We start from the raw sequence: 15,654 nt of genomic DNA on the forward strand, positions 1-15,654 counted from the left end.
TAGTTTTTTTCCTCAAGTTTAGCAGTAGTGTTAACATTAGACCAGTGGTTCTCAATCTTTTTGGTTTCTTAAAAATAATATTAAGGACTCAGAATAGCTTTTTTTGGTGGGTTATATGAATAGAAACATTTAAAAATATGCATTCATTTTGTAAAATACTTTCTTTCCCTTTCAAGTACATGCAGTTTAGCCTTCAGAGACTTACAAAGTATGTGGGAAAAAATTGCTAATTCTACTTTTCAAATGAAGAAGTCAATACAGAGATGGGATTTAAGGTTAAATGACTTGTCTTAGAACCACAGGTCAGTAACTCACAGAGATGGGATTTGAACCTAGGTATTCTGATTCTGAAAGGCATAATTATGGGGTAGGTATTAAATGAAGTAATATTGTTAGTATGACAGTTAAGTGCCTATGTCTAAAATTAGGGTGGGTCTCATGAAAGGCATGCAGACAGCAGAAAACTAATTTAATATATTCTGCCTTTCCTTTGTATGCTTTTTGGCTTGACACTGATGGGAATCTGGCAAACTGAGTGTTTAGGATGCTCAGTGTAAAGATGTGGGGAAAGCAGCAGAGAAAATGGCCATTAGTACAAATGCAACATGCTAAGGAATATGCAAGAGCTGAAAGAAAGATTCCAAGTCAAAGAGACTGTAGGAAGCTCAAAAAATTGGATGTAGATTTGCAAGCAGCACTTTGCAAGAAACTGCCCTCAACAGGAAACCCCTTGTGTCTTGTCACTTTAGCAAAGCTATATTATAACTACCCTTAAACCAGGCACTCGCCATGGTCTGGTCATCTCTGGCCCAAGCAGTTTTCAGATCTTTTGATGACACAATACCCTGCCTAACCTGTTGGTTCTTCCCATAGATCAAAGAAGAAGAAATGAAGAATAAGTAATTAACAGATGACCAGACCTCTCCCCTAGTTTCCCCTTTAGTAATCTCATGAACAAACTGTGTGAACAAACTTGTGAACAAGACAGCATCTAAAGAAAGATCACAAGAAGTCAACAAGACTACATGCAGTGGGGGATGGCAATGACTCTGATCCCTCATCTCGTTGATCAACTGAGATTACTTCCTCTTTTTTACCCTTTAAAAACTGTCTTGGCTGAGCAGAATCTTTGGAGTTGGTTTTGGGGGGGACACAAGTCTGCCTTCTCCCCAGACTGCCAGCTGTCTGATTAAAAGCAATCTTCCTTTCTACCAACACCTGCCCCTCAGGTATTGATTTTCAAGCAGCAAGCAGCCAGACCTGAGTTTGGTAACAGGTTGAAATGAAAGTACTTCCAACATTAGTAAGTTTAACATAGGATGGTCAAGCTACACAGAGCAATTTTATGTTCTTCTTGTACTCTATCAGCAACACTGTTCTCTTCATGAGGAAATAAACAAACATCATTTTCAGAAATAAGCATTTTGGAAGAAGGTAGGAAGCTAACTGCTACTTTGCCTCCAGTTAAAATGGAGGTGAGTTATGAAATTCTTTGATGCTAGAGAAAGACAATCTGGTGAACTGTGGAAGGGAAACCATTTTAAGCAGAGGAGCAGAAAAAAAGAAAATATGTTTAATTACTAAAAACCCACCACATTTAGTCACAAATTAAATGCACAAATAATGGTGAAATAAATTGGATAAATTTCTACCTCCTCTGTTAAAGTCTTTATCTATGTGTTAAAAATTATCTCATTGCTTTTGTTATTTATTAACTTACTTGACAGCCTGGTAATCCAGTATCTCTGCTGTACAGGGAAAATGAGCCTCTCTCTGACGTTTTTCCTGTAAAACAAAGAAAATAGCTCCATATAAAAATCCTCATTTACTGACACACAGTCAATTCAACTTCTAGACCATTCATGAAAGTACAGAGAACCAATGAGAAACAAGAAGACAAAAATCCACTAAATAAGACTTAAAAAGCTTACTACCATTCCAGTCATGTGAAATAATGAAAAAAATATTCAAAAGCATGGATATCTATAGAGCCAATAGTATGATTCATATACCCATAAGTGAGAATGTTTTCCCGTATTTGCTTCAGACTGAACACTCTCCCCTTTCCTTCTCTCTCTGAGAAATTGAAACAGTAAAGATACAGTTCACATCTCACCCCAGACCACAAGGTAACCACTATCATAAAACTAGTATGATTCCCATGTATATTTTGAATCTTTTAGTACATATTCATGTATTCAAACAATATACATTACTATTTGTGTTGAATACATTTAAACAGATGGGAATTACATGGTATATATCTTGAGATATATGTTAAAAGTAAACACCTAGTTCATTCATTTTTTACTGCTATAAAATGTCCCATTATACAAATAAAACCACAGTTGATCTATTCTCCTACTGAAAAGTAGAAAAACAGTTTCTGCTTTTTTTTCTAGTTATCATGAATAATGCTTAAACAAATATCCTTGCACATCCTATACACACATAATAGTTTCTCCAGGATAGACACAAAGAAGTGGAACTGCTGGGTTAAACAATGCACACTTTCAACTTCATAAGTATTACCTTTCTGTGAAGTTGTCATGCCAATTTATACTTTTCCCCAAAATGTATAAGAATTCCTGTTGGGATTATATTTACAGTTCAAAAGCTGATGGCTAAGTATCAGGAATGGTATAGGCCAGCTTGAGAGGGAGAGCAGGTGTCTCACAGTGCTGACAATTGATAGCAGTGTTCTTACTTGTTTACTTTTCAATACACATGAGTTTAAGTAAGTTCAGTAAAGCCAATTTTCAAATAGTATATAGTTTTAAACTAAACAGTCTTTCAAAAATAGACATGTTGCTTAAAAAGATTTCTGCAAGGATCACAGTTTGATGTTAATATCAAAGATAGAGATACAAGTAAAAATGACAATGGCAGAGCTAATTCTTTTTCTTCATTTCAGGGTAAAAAAAACACAATGTAATTAAATCTGACAAGTTATCCAAAATACTTAAAATTATTGAGGCTATATGAAGTCACCACAATTGTATACTATACACTGAGATATCAGCTTGTGATTATATAAAAATGTATAGTTTATTAATTTAAAAAACTGCACACATAGATGGGATGCTCAAAATTGTTTACCGATAGGGTGCATAATTTAAAAAAAACTTAGAGACATATGTACTAATATTCTATCATTTTCATTGATGTATGCACCCCACTGATGTATTCAACTGGCCAACTGATGTAGAAATCTTACAACCTGAACTTGGCATCTACTGAACCTTTAGATATACAAAATAATTCTTCCAATAACAAAGTTAGTTATTAGAAAACACTTTAATAATTAAGAGTATAATTTCTGAGCCCATTAGGATATTACAGCATATGTCTTAAGACGCACTTACTGTCTGTTCCTGATGAAGCACCTATTTCACGTGAAGCAATGCCAACACATAAAAATACTGATTTATGAGAACAGGTTAATTAATGTGGTCTAGTTGCCTCACATTATCACCACCAAGTAGTATGTTCTACGTAAAGAATTTTAATTTGCAAAATACACATATGAAATTAAAAAGAAAAACATTTCTAACTCTCTAAATATATCCTTCACAAGTAAGACCACTTATAAAAATCAAGGTGATATCTCACAGTTTTACATTCTACACTTCAACTCTTGGAATGTGGCTTCACAAAATCCTTAAAGGATTATGCATTTGCAAATCTGACACACACCCCTCCCTGACAGACCAAGAATATGGAAGAGACTGAAGGGATATGCCAACACACCATAATAGGCAGACAGATCATTGGGAAAAAATAAAGAACAGCCTACATCTATGATTTGCAGGTAGTACTTTATTAATCAACTACATTAAACAAGTTTATGAGATGTTAAAAATCATTCTCAGTATATGTCTTCAATTTTAAGAAAATGTTGCCTTTAAAAACAAATCATGGGGCTTTCCTGGTGGCACAGTGGTGAAGAATCTGCCTGCCAATGCAGGGGACATGGGTTCAAGCCCTGGTCCGGGAAGATCCCACACGCCGTGGAGCAACTCAGCCTGTGCACCACAACTACTGAGCCTGCACTCTAGAGCCCGTGAGCCACAACTACTGAGCCTGTGTGCCACAACTACTGAAGCCCGTGTGTCTAGAGCAAGTGCTCTGCAACAAGAGAAGCCACTGCAATGAGAAGCCCGCACACCACAATGAAGAGCAGCCCCTGCTCGCCGCAACTAGAGAAAGCCCGCATGCAACAACAAAGACCCAACGCAGCCAAAAATAAAATGAAATAAAATAAATAAATTTATGAAAAGAAAAAACAACAAATCATGTCTCATACACTTGGCAGGACAGAATTGGGAGACAGTAACATTTTAAACCAATATCATAAAGTTTAAAAAAAAAAGACTATGCCAATGAGTTGTCATTCACAATACACTATCAACTTATTGATAGTTGAAATACTCACCAAGTCCTTTTTACCTTGTAAATTCTTACTGAAACGTTATCTCAAACAACCAGTAAAGACTTGAAACTAAGCAACAACTGTTATACTTTCAGTCAAATATACTAGTAAGGAATCTTTTTTTTTTTTTAATTGTTGAGGTGGTAAGGGAACAAGAGTGAGAGATCAATATTTTTTTTTAATTAATTAATTTATTTATTTTTGGCTGTGTTGGGTCTTCGTTTCTGTGCGAGGGCTTTCTCTAGTTGCAGCGAGCGGGGGCCACTCTTCATCGTGGTGTGGGGGCCTCTCACTGTCGCGGCCTCTCTTGTTGCGGAGCACAGGCTCCAGATGCGCAGGCTCAGTAGTTGTGGCTCACGGGCCCAGTTGCTCCGTGGCATGTGGGATCTTCCCAGACCAGGGCTCGAACCCGTGTCCCCTGCATTGGCAAGCAGATTCTCAACCACTGCGCCACCAGGGAAGCCCGAGATCAATATTAGGTCTGTTTTTTTAATAAAGTACAGATTTCAAATACAATCTTAATTTAAGTATCTGTGTGGAGGCTACCCATCAGATAGACTGTTTAAGAAAATGTCAAGTTTTAAAACTTACTTTCTGCGCCTATTAAAATTTCTAAACTTCTTCTTTTCACAGAGGATATTCAAACCAGAGAGAATGAAAACTCATTTAATATAAGCTCAAAATATTTCAAAGTAAAAGTTCCTTGTGAAATGGAAAGTTGGTAGTTTGTTTTTAAAATGACAATGAACCTAATTCAAATGAGATTCCAAAATGTAAATACATTTTTATTTCACCTTTAATTTGTTAGGAACTATTTATTTCTTAGGGACTTAGAAGTCTGGGTACTCCTGAAATATAATAATGCATACTCAGTCTGAGATTTAAAAGACAATAATCTTTAATTCTTTCAAAATTACTTTTCACAAGAACTCTTTTCATGAATTAAAATGAATCCTATGTCTTTTTGTTTAATCTTAGGTGTCTGACAAATAAGAAAAACTTCTGACTACTGTATTATGGGGTTACTACTTTTACATAAATATTATACATAAATTACAGTATGTGGACAATTTTAACAGTAAACATCAGCTGAATACAATTTATCAACTATTAGTAACTTAATGTATATCTAATTTCCCTTGAAACACCTATGAGAAAATATTATAAAAATTTTACTGGGATATTCTAGCAGAGGGGTTTTATTTGTGTGTGGGCGTGTATGCAACCTGGGCCTCTTTGGCTGTCTTCACAATGTTTTTAAAAGTACAAAGCAAAATATGTAGTATTGTAAAGTAAACCGGTATGTTATTAAAATGTTAAAGAAATTTGCTGCATAGTAATATATGTGTCTTTTAATTAACACATTAAATAGTAAGATCTAGAACCAGGCCTAGTAACAATGGTAATTTCAAATCATAAATGACAGTTTAAAGATATCTGCAACAACTATATTATACTATGAGAATATCTGTTCTATTAGTGAAAAAAATCATAGATACTATCAGGACTGTTTTGCTACCCTCATTCAAAATTGAAGGAAATGCTAAATTTTACTTGGAGCCTGGAAAAATAAAAATGACAATTTTTTCCCTGTCCAAGTTCACTGATTTTCCTTCCATTCTGGGAGTCTCTAAACTCCACCCTAAGATAAGAACCTCAACACTAGGAGAAGAGCAACATGTATTGAAAGATATACATTTATATACATATTTGTATATCAAGCCAAACACGTATTTCATAAATATTTTGTGTGCTAAAGTATTTTGAGTACCTAGACTTACATGGTTTACATTAATCAGACTCAGTATTTTCTGACCCCAAACTGAGAAATGCTCAAGATTCGACAGATGAGTTTGACTAATCTGGATAGGATTTATAACAATTGTTCAAGAAATAGCAAATTACTGATTCAAGAAATTATTTTACCCAGTTGTTTGTGTAAGATGTATGAACTATTTGAGGCAGTCATTACTAAACAAATTTTCTTGGAATTAAAAAAAAAGAATTCTGGGCTTCCCTGGTGGCTCAGTGGTTGAGAGTCCACCTGCCAATGCAGGGGACACGGGTTTGTGCCCCGGTCCGGGAAGATACCCCATGCTGCGGAGCGGCTAGGCCCGTGAGCCATGGCCGCTGAGCCTGTGCGTCTGGAGCCTGTGCTCCGCAATGGGAGAAGCCACAACACTGAGAGGCCCGCGTACCGCAAAAAAAAAAAAAAAAAAAAAAAAAAGAATTCTAAGTTGTCTTGTTCCGTAGCAAAAAAATACATTTCACAACAGTAAGTTGCAACTCTCCATTGCTTGCCTAGGCTCCAAAAATACAAACTAATGTTAATATTAGTCTATAAAGAACTCTTCAAAAGATAATTTTACCTACATTCTTTTGGCATAGGACACAATCAACAGTCAAGTTGAGGCTGAGGATTGACAGGCACAGTTCATTCCCATTCCTTGTCAACCCATTCCTCCCCAACCCAATCACAAATATCCGAGAGTTGACTAGATAGAAGAATTTGAGTTTCATAAATTCCATCAAACATTTATGGGTTAGTCAATCTGACAGATGGTGGGGTTATGAGATGAAGACCCAAGTCTGTGCCCTTAATAGGTGTCAACAAGTAGAAAAGTTTATACCCTACTTGGATGAAAAACAAGTTTCACAATTAAGGTCAGGTGTCTTGAGGTTCAGATCCAAAACACACTGTGGGTGGTTCCAGAAGAGTGGACAGACAATTGCCTGGGGCTGACACAATCCATAAGGCCTACTGAATGAGGAAGGGGACCCCTATTCAAACCTGAATGGAGTAATATGCACCTTCTGATCATACTAAAGGTGGAGATGAAACGACCCACCATTTCACAGAAGATGGGTCTTCTGAGTACGTGGCCCATGTGAGAACAATACAGCCTTTTAAGGCAAGTGATTTTCAAACAAAAGTGGTCTGGGAGATAAGCTGTATTCTGCCCTAGGCACAGCTTAAGAGTTGTCAAATTGGTTTTCATTTAGACCCAGATCATGCCATCCCAAGGCTGTGAGAACAATCAGTCTCAAGGATAAAACGGATATGCACTGATTGGGACAAGTTGATCAAACACCTGAGTAAACTCTAAGGTCAGAGCTGAACACGCTTCCTTTGCCCAAGGCCTAAAGATTGAGAATCTAGCTAGTCTTGGAAGTTTCTAGTGTGGTGAGAACCAAATATAAAGAGGATCCCATCTTTCATCTGATAGAGAGATAGCTCACTGATTTTTTTTCAAAAGCAATTAAATGCCCTTTCCCCCAATCGGCAAAAGAAAAAGAAGGGGATAGAAAGTAAGGACTAAAAACACAAAATGGCAAAGAGAAAAGGAAATATAAGAAGACACAAAAGAAGAGAAACATGGAAACCTGCCTTCCTTTACAACACTCTATCTGCATTTCATTACTCCGTAAGTGCCGTCAAGAATATACTGGGTTTTTAAAATTTTAACAGTCATACTACCTTTTGGGGCACAAATTAGACTAAAAAAAAAAAAAATTGAACCACAGAAACCAAGTCATCCTATCCTTTACTTATATAAGTGATTTTTCTATTGTAAATGCAGGATTTCATTTCCTTAAATAAAATTATTTTAAATTTCATCTTTGATTCATCACGTTACCCTAAACCTATCTGAATTTATGCTAAATACTTGGAAGCCCCAGAAAAGAGGGGTAGGAAGAACATGACCAGAAATTTCTATTGCTTACTCCACCTCAAAAATTGAAGGCATGTCCACTCCCAGAGGAGTGGAGGAAAGAGTCGAAATGACAGGAATCCTCTTGGCAGGTCACTTATGTTGATGGAATGTACCACACCCAATTTCGGGAACCCTGGTTGTAAGGGTTCAGATTTTAAGCAGGGTAAAAGTAAACTCCGATTTTGGAAACTCCTTGAAGTGCAGGTGAATTAAAGGACCCCTACATCATTTCTGAGTAATTATAAATACCAAGTAAGACCAAATGACCTTTCCCAGGATCAAAGACTCATTTTTCAATGAGACTTCAGAGGATACCTAGTCCAACTCCCACCCAAAGCAGTACTACTTTGAACACAGAGTCTCACCAAAAAAAGGTCCACTGATGATTGCCTTCTACTTTGTTATCACCCACATTTTAAGAATAACACTATAAAGCCAAAGTGTAAGGATGGTGAGGGAGAACTCTCAGAAAATAGAATTTCCAACAGTAAAATAAAAACTCTGCAGAATATTATATAACATTCCAGCATTCTTATTAGTAAAGAGATTTGTGTAATGATTAGCTCTTTTGTTGCAAATCTGTTTATTAATGCAGCAGGAGACTTAATAGACATTTTTAGCAGCCAAGTTACTACTGGTGAATCACAATGAGTTCATGTTTACTGGACATTCAGGTGTTTTATGGTGAAATGGTTATTCACATTTTTTGCTCACTTTTTTCCCATTGGATTATTTGTCATTTACTTGCTGATTTGTAGGAGTCCACGTATTTTTGATACAAAACCTTTTATTGTAGCTATATAAATATTTTATGTAGGCTGCCTTTTCACTCTCTTAATGGTATCTTTGATAAACATAAATTCTTCATTTTAACATAGTCCAATTTGTGCATTTTCCCCTTTATGGTTAACATTCTTTGGTGTGTGCACTGTTTAAGAATTAAGAATCTCTGCCTTTTCCAAGGTTACAAATCTATTTTTCTATATTCTTTTCTAAAAGCTTAATCTTTCACACACTTAAATCTGAATTTGGTTTTTATGTTGGCAGGGGGTCAAGGTACAACGTTTTTTCCGTAGGGATATCCAATTGACTTCAGTACTGTTTTATTGAAAAGATGATCCATATCTTAAAAGTATCACTGTGGCTGCTGTGTGGAGAATAAATTATGGGGGACAAGTATGAAAGCAGGAAGACCAATGAGAAGACTTACTGAAATAATCCAGATGAAAGGTAGTGATGGCTTTAATTGTCCTGACCCACTGAGGTACGTACTATTAAATCCCCATTGCACTAATGAGGAAAAATAATTTGCCCAAGGTCACAGGCTAAGTAGATGAAAGACTAGAATATAGGGCTATATGACACCAAATTCTTAACAGCATACTATACTGCATTATTTTCCATTGGAGGTTTAGGACACAATTCTTATATTCTAATCATATACAAAGACATCTAGTGGATTCCAAATACAGTATAAAATTTTTTCGCTATTGAGCCCTCCAAGCAGCCTCTACCAATCAACTGATTTAGCACTGCATATGAAACGTATTCCAGCTGAAAGAGGGAATGATGACAAATCGTTCCAAAAATAATTGGCAGGAAAGCCCAACTACTCCAGAGGTTGGCTCTGGGTATAATGAGAATATGGGCAGTTATGCTGGTTATACTCAGGTAATAGCTATTCTTTTCAGTTCTCACAAAGGGCACATGATGATGTTACTCTTGCTTCAAGAGCCTTTTATAAAAGTATTTATTCTTATCATGTCTTTCTGGGCCTCAGTTTCCTAATCTATAAGAATAAACAAGTTGGACAAGATCAGAGGTTACATAATGACATCCTGAGAGATTGTTTTGTGTGGCCAATGCAGGGATTTGTTTGTCTGTATACGTTTAAAACAATTTTTAAAAAATTAATTGCTCTGCCAGCCATGAGAACACACCTTGTAGAACTCCTACTTTGGGGAATGTAACTAAATCCCTGAAGTCAGTTCCTTTGGGGAACTGCTCCAGCTGCTGTGCTCTAGAATCCATGACTGCTTTTGTACTGAGGCCCACTTGCTTTCAACACATTTGACAGAGTATGGTGGGGAAAGTAAAGCACACCCCTTCCCAGGAGACATGGCATTACTTTGTTGACCAACTTTGGCTCACGGACCCTCCAGCTGCTTTGCTGAACCTTCCTTAGGGTACACAGCAGTGTAGGACGCTTCCACTGCCTCTTCTTCACTCTCAAAGTCTTGAGGTTGCTGTCGGAATTTGCTGACTAGCTATTACGTGCAAGGCACTGTGAAAGGTGCTTTACTTACACTGCTGGTTGCACTGCTAGCTGTATTCTTCATCCTACTAGATATCCTGTTAATAGCAAGGAGTGATTGAAGGAAGCTCTGAGATATGACAATAAATGTTCAAGATCTCCTGTAGATCTCAATCTACTGGCTGGAGAAACCTGACCTATAATACCCTCTTAGCTGTATGTGCTCTTTTCCTACCAATGCAAAATAATGTTTTTATGAGGGAATGACTAGAGAAAAAGATATTATGGAAGATGTAGCTGGCTCAGCATTTATTTCTGCAGCAGTCCGGTGAATACTTGAAAATTTCCAGCAAAATTTAGTAATTTCAATGAGTAGATATTACTCAAGAAATAACTGTTGACTTTATGAGTAACAGCACAAATTAGAACAAATAGTTTCCCTATTTGACTGAAAGCCAGTATTATTTCAATGTTCATTCAGGCATATTGATTTACATTCAAACTCAAAATCTATTAAATAAAAAAATGCATCACTATATTTTATTTTATTTTATTTTATTTTTATTTTTTTAAATTTTTTAATTTTTTTTTATTTTTGGCTGTGTTGGGTCTTCGTTTCTGTGCAAGGGCTTTCTCTAGTTGCGATGAGCGAGGGCCACTCTTCATCGTGGTGCGTGGGCCTCTCACTGTCGTGGCCCTCTCTTGTTGCGGAGCACAGGCTCCAGACGTGCAGGTTCAGTAGCCGTGGAGCACGGGCCCAGTTGCTCTGCGGCATGTGGGATCCTCCCAGACCAGGACTCGAACCCGTGTCCCCTGCATTGGCAGGCAGACTCTCAACCACTGCGCCACCAGGGAAGCCCCATCACTATATTTTAAATGAGCAGCATGAGACTGTTTTTCTCAAAAGATAAAGGCTTAACTTAGAGAATTTCTGGATGTTTCAAAAATTACCTAGATCAACATTACCATGATTCAAAATGAAATATTTCAATATATAAATCATGAGAGCTTTTCTATATTTAGTTTTCAGAGAAACAATATAAAATCCTTACATAGGAAAATCTAAATATTTGGGCACAAATCTAAATTTGATCACAGTTTTATGAGCAGAATATCCTCCTCCCCCTTGGGTATCTCTGAAAACTCATTAATTACCTAATCCTCTTTACTTATAGAGAAGCTTTCCCTCCCTTTTTGTGGTTGAACACTACCAAAGGTTTCATATAATTTGAATCACAGTGACCACCTGGAGAAACATAAAATACTATCCTATTTCCACAAATATTTCCTATTCCTATTCCACAAATAATATTTCCACAAAGTGTGGAAATCTGTAATGCCACTGAGTATATCTAAGCAGAGACTTAGGAATTCTGATCACTGGATTCATGTCTTGGCTCTTGCTTCTCTCTCACTGAGTGAACTGGGCAAGTTACAAGTCACTTGACATCAATGGCCCTAACTCACTCTTTTAGGAAAACCAACTCAGTAACATGTACCTCACACAGGCCTGCACAATTTAATTAATGCTTATAAAGTAGTTGGAAATTCTTGTCTGAAAGAACCTAGGATGATGCTAAATATCAGAACTACAGTCTTTATTCTGGTAGCAACCTGTTTAAACTTACAGGAAAAAAAATCTAAAAAGGAACTCAAACTAACAGATTTTTTTTTTTTAAAGGGAAGGAAAGAGAGGGAGGGTTTTAAACATAAATGCTTGCCTATTTTCTTCACAACAATTTATTTAAGTATTATTGGCTAACATTTGTGCCAAGCATGCTGCTGGCTACATTGAAGATACTTAAATATCTAGTGCCAACAAGCACAGCTGCTGGACTCTCTATGCCCTCCTCTTGTTCACTCTGTGCCAGATTACTCACACAGCTATGAATGATGAGGCAGCAGCACAGGAAAATGCCAAGCGTGAGTGAGATTAGTGATAAACCAGAGGATCCCTACAGAGGTCAGTGATTAGCAAGTTCCCAGTTGTAATCAGTTTTCTAACCCAGTCTTTATCTCATCACTTATTCCATCTTACCTTTGCACCAACTTCCTGTGACAGGCATCAGAAATATAAGCATCTTCCCAATCAATCCTGCAGAATTGCTACGGCACCAAGAAAGGATCTCATAATCCTTGATAAGAACACACAGTCAGACCTGGGCAATTTGAACAGACTTCAGAAGTGACTTCTTGAGAATAAAACCTGAGATGAAGCAGTCCAGGGTGCAAACATTCACCAATCCAGCTACCCTTCCCAATTCTCTCCATCCCTCCTCCTAAAAATCAGATTCACAAATTAAATATAAACAAATAGACGAGGATGAGAAGGTTTATACAAAACAGTTTGCCTTTTAGACACTGGAATGCCAGAGAGAATACTAAAATGCAGGATTCAATATGAGACGGTGAGGTAAGTAGGTAGGTAGAAATTAGGGATGAATGAACAGAGTAGAATAAGAAAATACATTTGATCAATTTTAGTCATTTATCAAAACTTTCTGGACCATTTCATGGTCCAATTGTGCATATACAGAATCCATACCAAGGTACTCATTACAGGTAGATCAAAATCTAAACACTTCTCTCAGACATTTTACTTAATAATTGCTTTTCTAAATTGTATCTGAAAACATATTCACATCTGTACTGCACTGTTGCTTTGCCTTAGATTCAGAATTTAAGTGTGTTTTCCCATTTCCCTGACCTTATGTTGTTTAAAACTTAGAAACAAAGACATTTCATTTTTACAGCAATTCAACAAATTATAGAACTAGGAATTATCTCTTCATCTTTGGCTGCATTTCAGGAGAAAACATGGTGAATATGTGTTCTCTAAAAATAATCAGGTAACTTTTGTATCTTAATGTTTATGCCTTTCTTAAATAAAAAAGGATTTGAAATAATTCAATTGATGCTTTACAACTTTCTAGCCAATCCTACTGAGCCAATCCTTCATCACACCTCAATCTTGTCTGCTCTTCTTACCCCAAAAATAAAGAAAAGAAGAAAATCAGGTAAAAATCACATCACCAAAAAATCGGGCTGGGGGAAGAGAGAGTAACATTGTTGTCAAACTATCTTGGTAATCATACACTTAAATAATCTACTCCTTCTGACATACTGTCTCTGTGTTCATCAAATCCTTGTATGAATGTTTTCTCTCAGAAATTTCTTGTATCTTACAATGATAAACAGAACATGAAGCTTATTATTGTTAATTCCCATGATTTTCTCACATCTTTCTGTATTTTGGCTGTTTTAAGTTAAACCGTGGCCTTAATCAGGCAAGGTCACTGTCTGAGTCTGTTTTTTATGGCATCCAGGGACCAGAAGGCAGATGCCACTTGTTCAGGGAACACTGGACTGGAATTCAAGACTTGTGTTGTTTGCATGCCAGGAACAGATTCTAGTCCAAGGCTGTATCTATGGCATACAGCCACATGGAGGCAGAGAGACAGTTTAAGAGAACTATGCTCTAAAATAGCAGATAATAAATGACTGTTAATTAGCTAGTTTCCCTTGACAGCAAGAACTGGAATAGAAAAAAAGGACCTAGTCAATGGAACTGCCACCATTCACCAACTATCTGATCAGAAACAGGGTAGTGAAATGAAACAAGCTTGGAAATGAGAGCCAGGAGGGCTTCAGCCATACAAGGAAGAAGACAAGCTGATAAAAAAATGTAAAGACTTTTGGAATAATGATGACGTACAGTTATAAATGAAGTATAGGGCTTACCTAGTGGCTCAGTGGTTAAGAATCCGCCTGCCAATGCAGGGGACACGGGTTCGAGCCCTGGTCCAGGAGGACCCCAACGTGTCGCAGAGCAACTAAGCCTGTGCGCCACAACAACAAAGCCTGAGCTCTAGAGCCCGCGAGCCACAACTACTGAGACCGTGAGCCACAACTACTGAAGCCCACGTGCCTAGAGCCCGTGCTCCACAACAAGAGGGAACAAGAGAAGCCACCACAATGAGAAGCCTGTGCACCGCAACGAAGAGTAGCCCCTGCTCGCTGCAACTAGAGAAAGCCCGTGTGCAGCAACGAAGACCCAATGCAGCCAAAAACAAATAAATTTATATACAAAAATATAAATAAAAAAATAAAAGTGAAGTATATAGGCAGTTCATCATAACATCTGTTTAATACATTGAGATATTTAAACCATGAATATGGTATGTTGAATATAGGAAACCGAAGTTAATATACTCAGAATTATTAAGACTTCAATCTACTCAAATTAAGAAAACCTCTAAATGGTAATAAGACTTTTCACTGGGGCGCAACACCCTTCACCGATACAACATAGAAAGGTAAACACATTTGGTACACCACAGAAAATGTACAGATGTGGAGCAAATGAAGGAGACTATTCTATTCTGTTTTCTTAAAACAGATGGAGAAAGCCCAAAAGAAAGCCTTAAATCCCCATTATGGTCTACTAAGATTTAAATACCACTCTGAGGGTAGAATATGACACATTCAGTTTTCAATGAGTGGCCTCCAACACTGCAATTTACTGCCATCTGACCTCTGTAGTTTGAAAACAGGTAAAGGCTTGCCTTGAATTCTCAATGGGTTATAATGTAGCATTCATTTGTTAGTCAAACTACTCAAAATGAGTTGTTTTTTTTTTTAAAGAAGATGTTGGGGGTAGGAGTTTATTAATTAATTAACTTATTTTTGCTGTGTTGGGTCTTCATTTCTGTGCAAGGGCTTTTCCTAGTTGTGGCAAGCGGGGGCCACTCTTCATCGCGGTGCGCGGGCCTCTCACTATCACGGCCTCTCTTGTTGCGGAGCACAGGCTCCAGACCCGCAGGCTCAGTCATTGTGGCTCACGGGCCTCGTTGCTCCGCAGCATGTGGGATCCTCCCAGACCAGGGCTCGAACCCGTGTCCCCTGCATTAGCAGGCAGATTCTCAACCACTGCGCCACCAGGGAAGCCCGAGATCTTTTTTTTTTTTTTACAATCCAACTCATTATAAATGGCAAGTCAAGTTAAAGTATGTCTGTATAAAATTGTTGAAGGGAGAAACAAAGGAAGAAATTAAAGAATAAAGAAAGTAAAGAAAATATTGTAATAATAAAATCAGAGAGGAGGCATGGGGCAGTGGTTAAAAACAAGAGACTCTGGATGCAGACTAACTGGGTTTAAATTCCCACTCCACTTCTTACTAACATTATTACCTAACCTCTCTGTCCCTTAGTTGTCTCAGTGCTGCAATGGGATAATAAGAGTTTTACCTCAC

General features: G+C 37.3%; 1 protein-coding gene across 2 annotated transcripts in view; it reads right to left on the minus strand.

Annotated features, from left to right (window-relative positions):
* The window catches only part of TCF12 (transcription factor 12), a 366,571-nt gene that overhangs the window by 105,052 nt on the left and 245,865 nt on the right, over positions 1-15,654 (minus strand). For both annotated transcript variants that reach the window (XM_007458915.1, XM_007458914.1), the window contains exon 5: positions 1,721-1,785. In XM_007458915.1, the coding sequence (XP_007458977.1) occupies positions 1,721-1,785 (65 nt within the window). The remainder of the gene's footprint in view (positions 1-1,720; positions 1,786-15,654) is intronic.

Source organism: Lipotes vexillifer, unplaced genomic scaffold (assembly GCF_000442215.2).
Source record: "Lipotes vexillifer unplaced genomic scaffold, Lipotes_vexillifer_v1.1 scaffold102, whole genome shotgun sequence".
Classification (NCBI taxonomy): domain Eukaryota; kingdom Metazoa; phylum Chordata; class Mammalia; order Artiodactyla; family Lipotidae; genus Lipotes; species Lipotes vexillifer.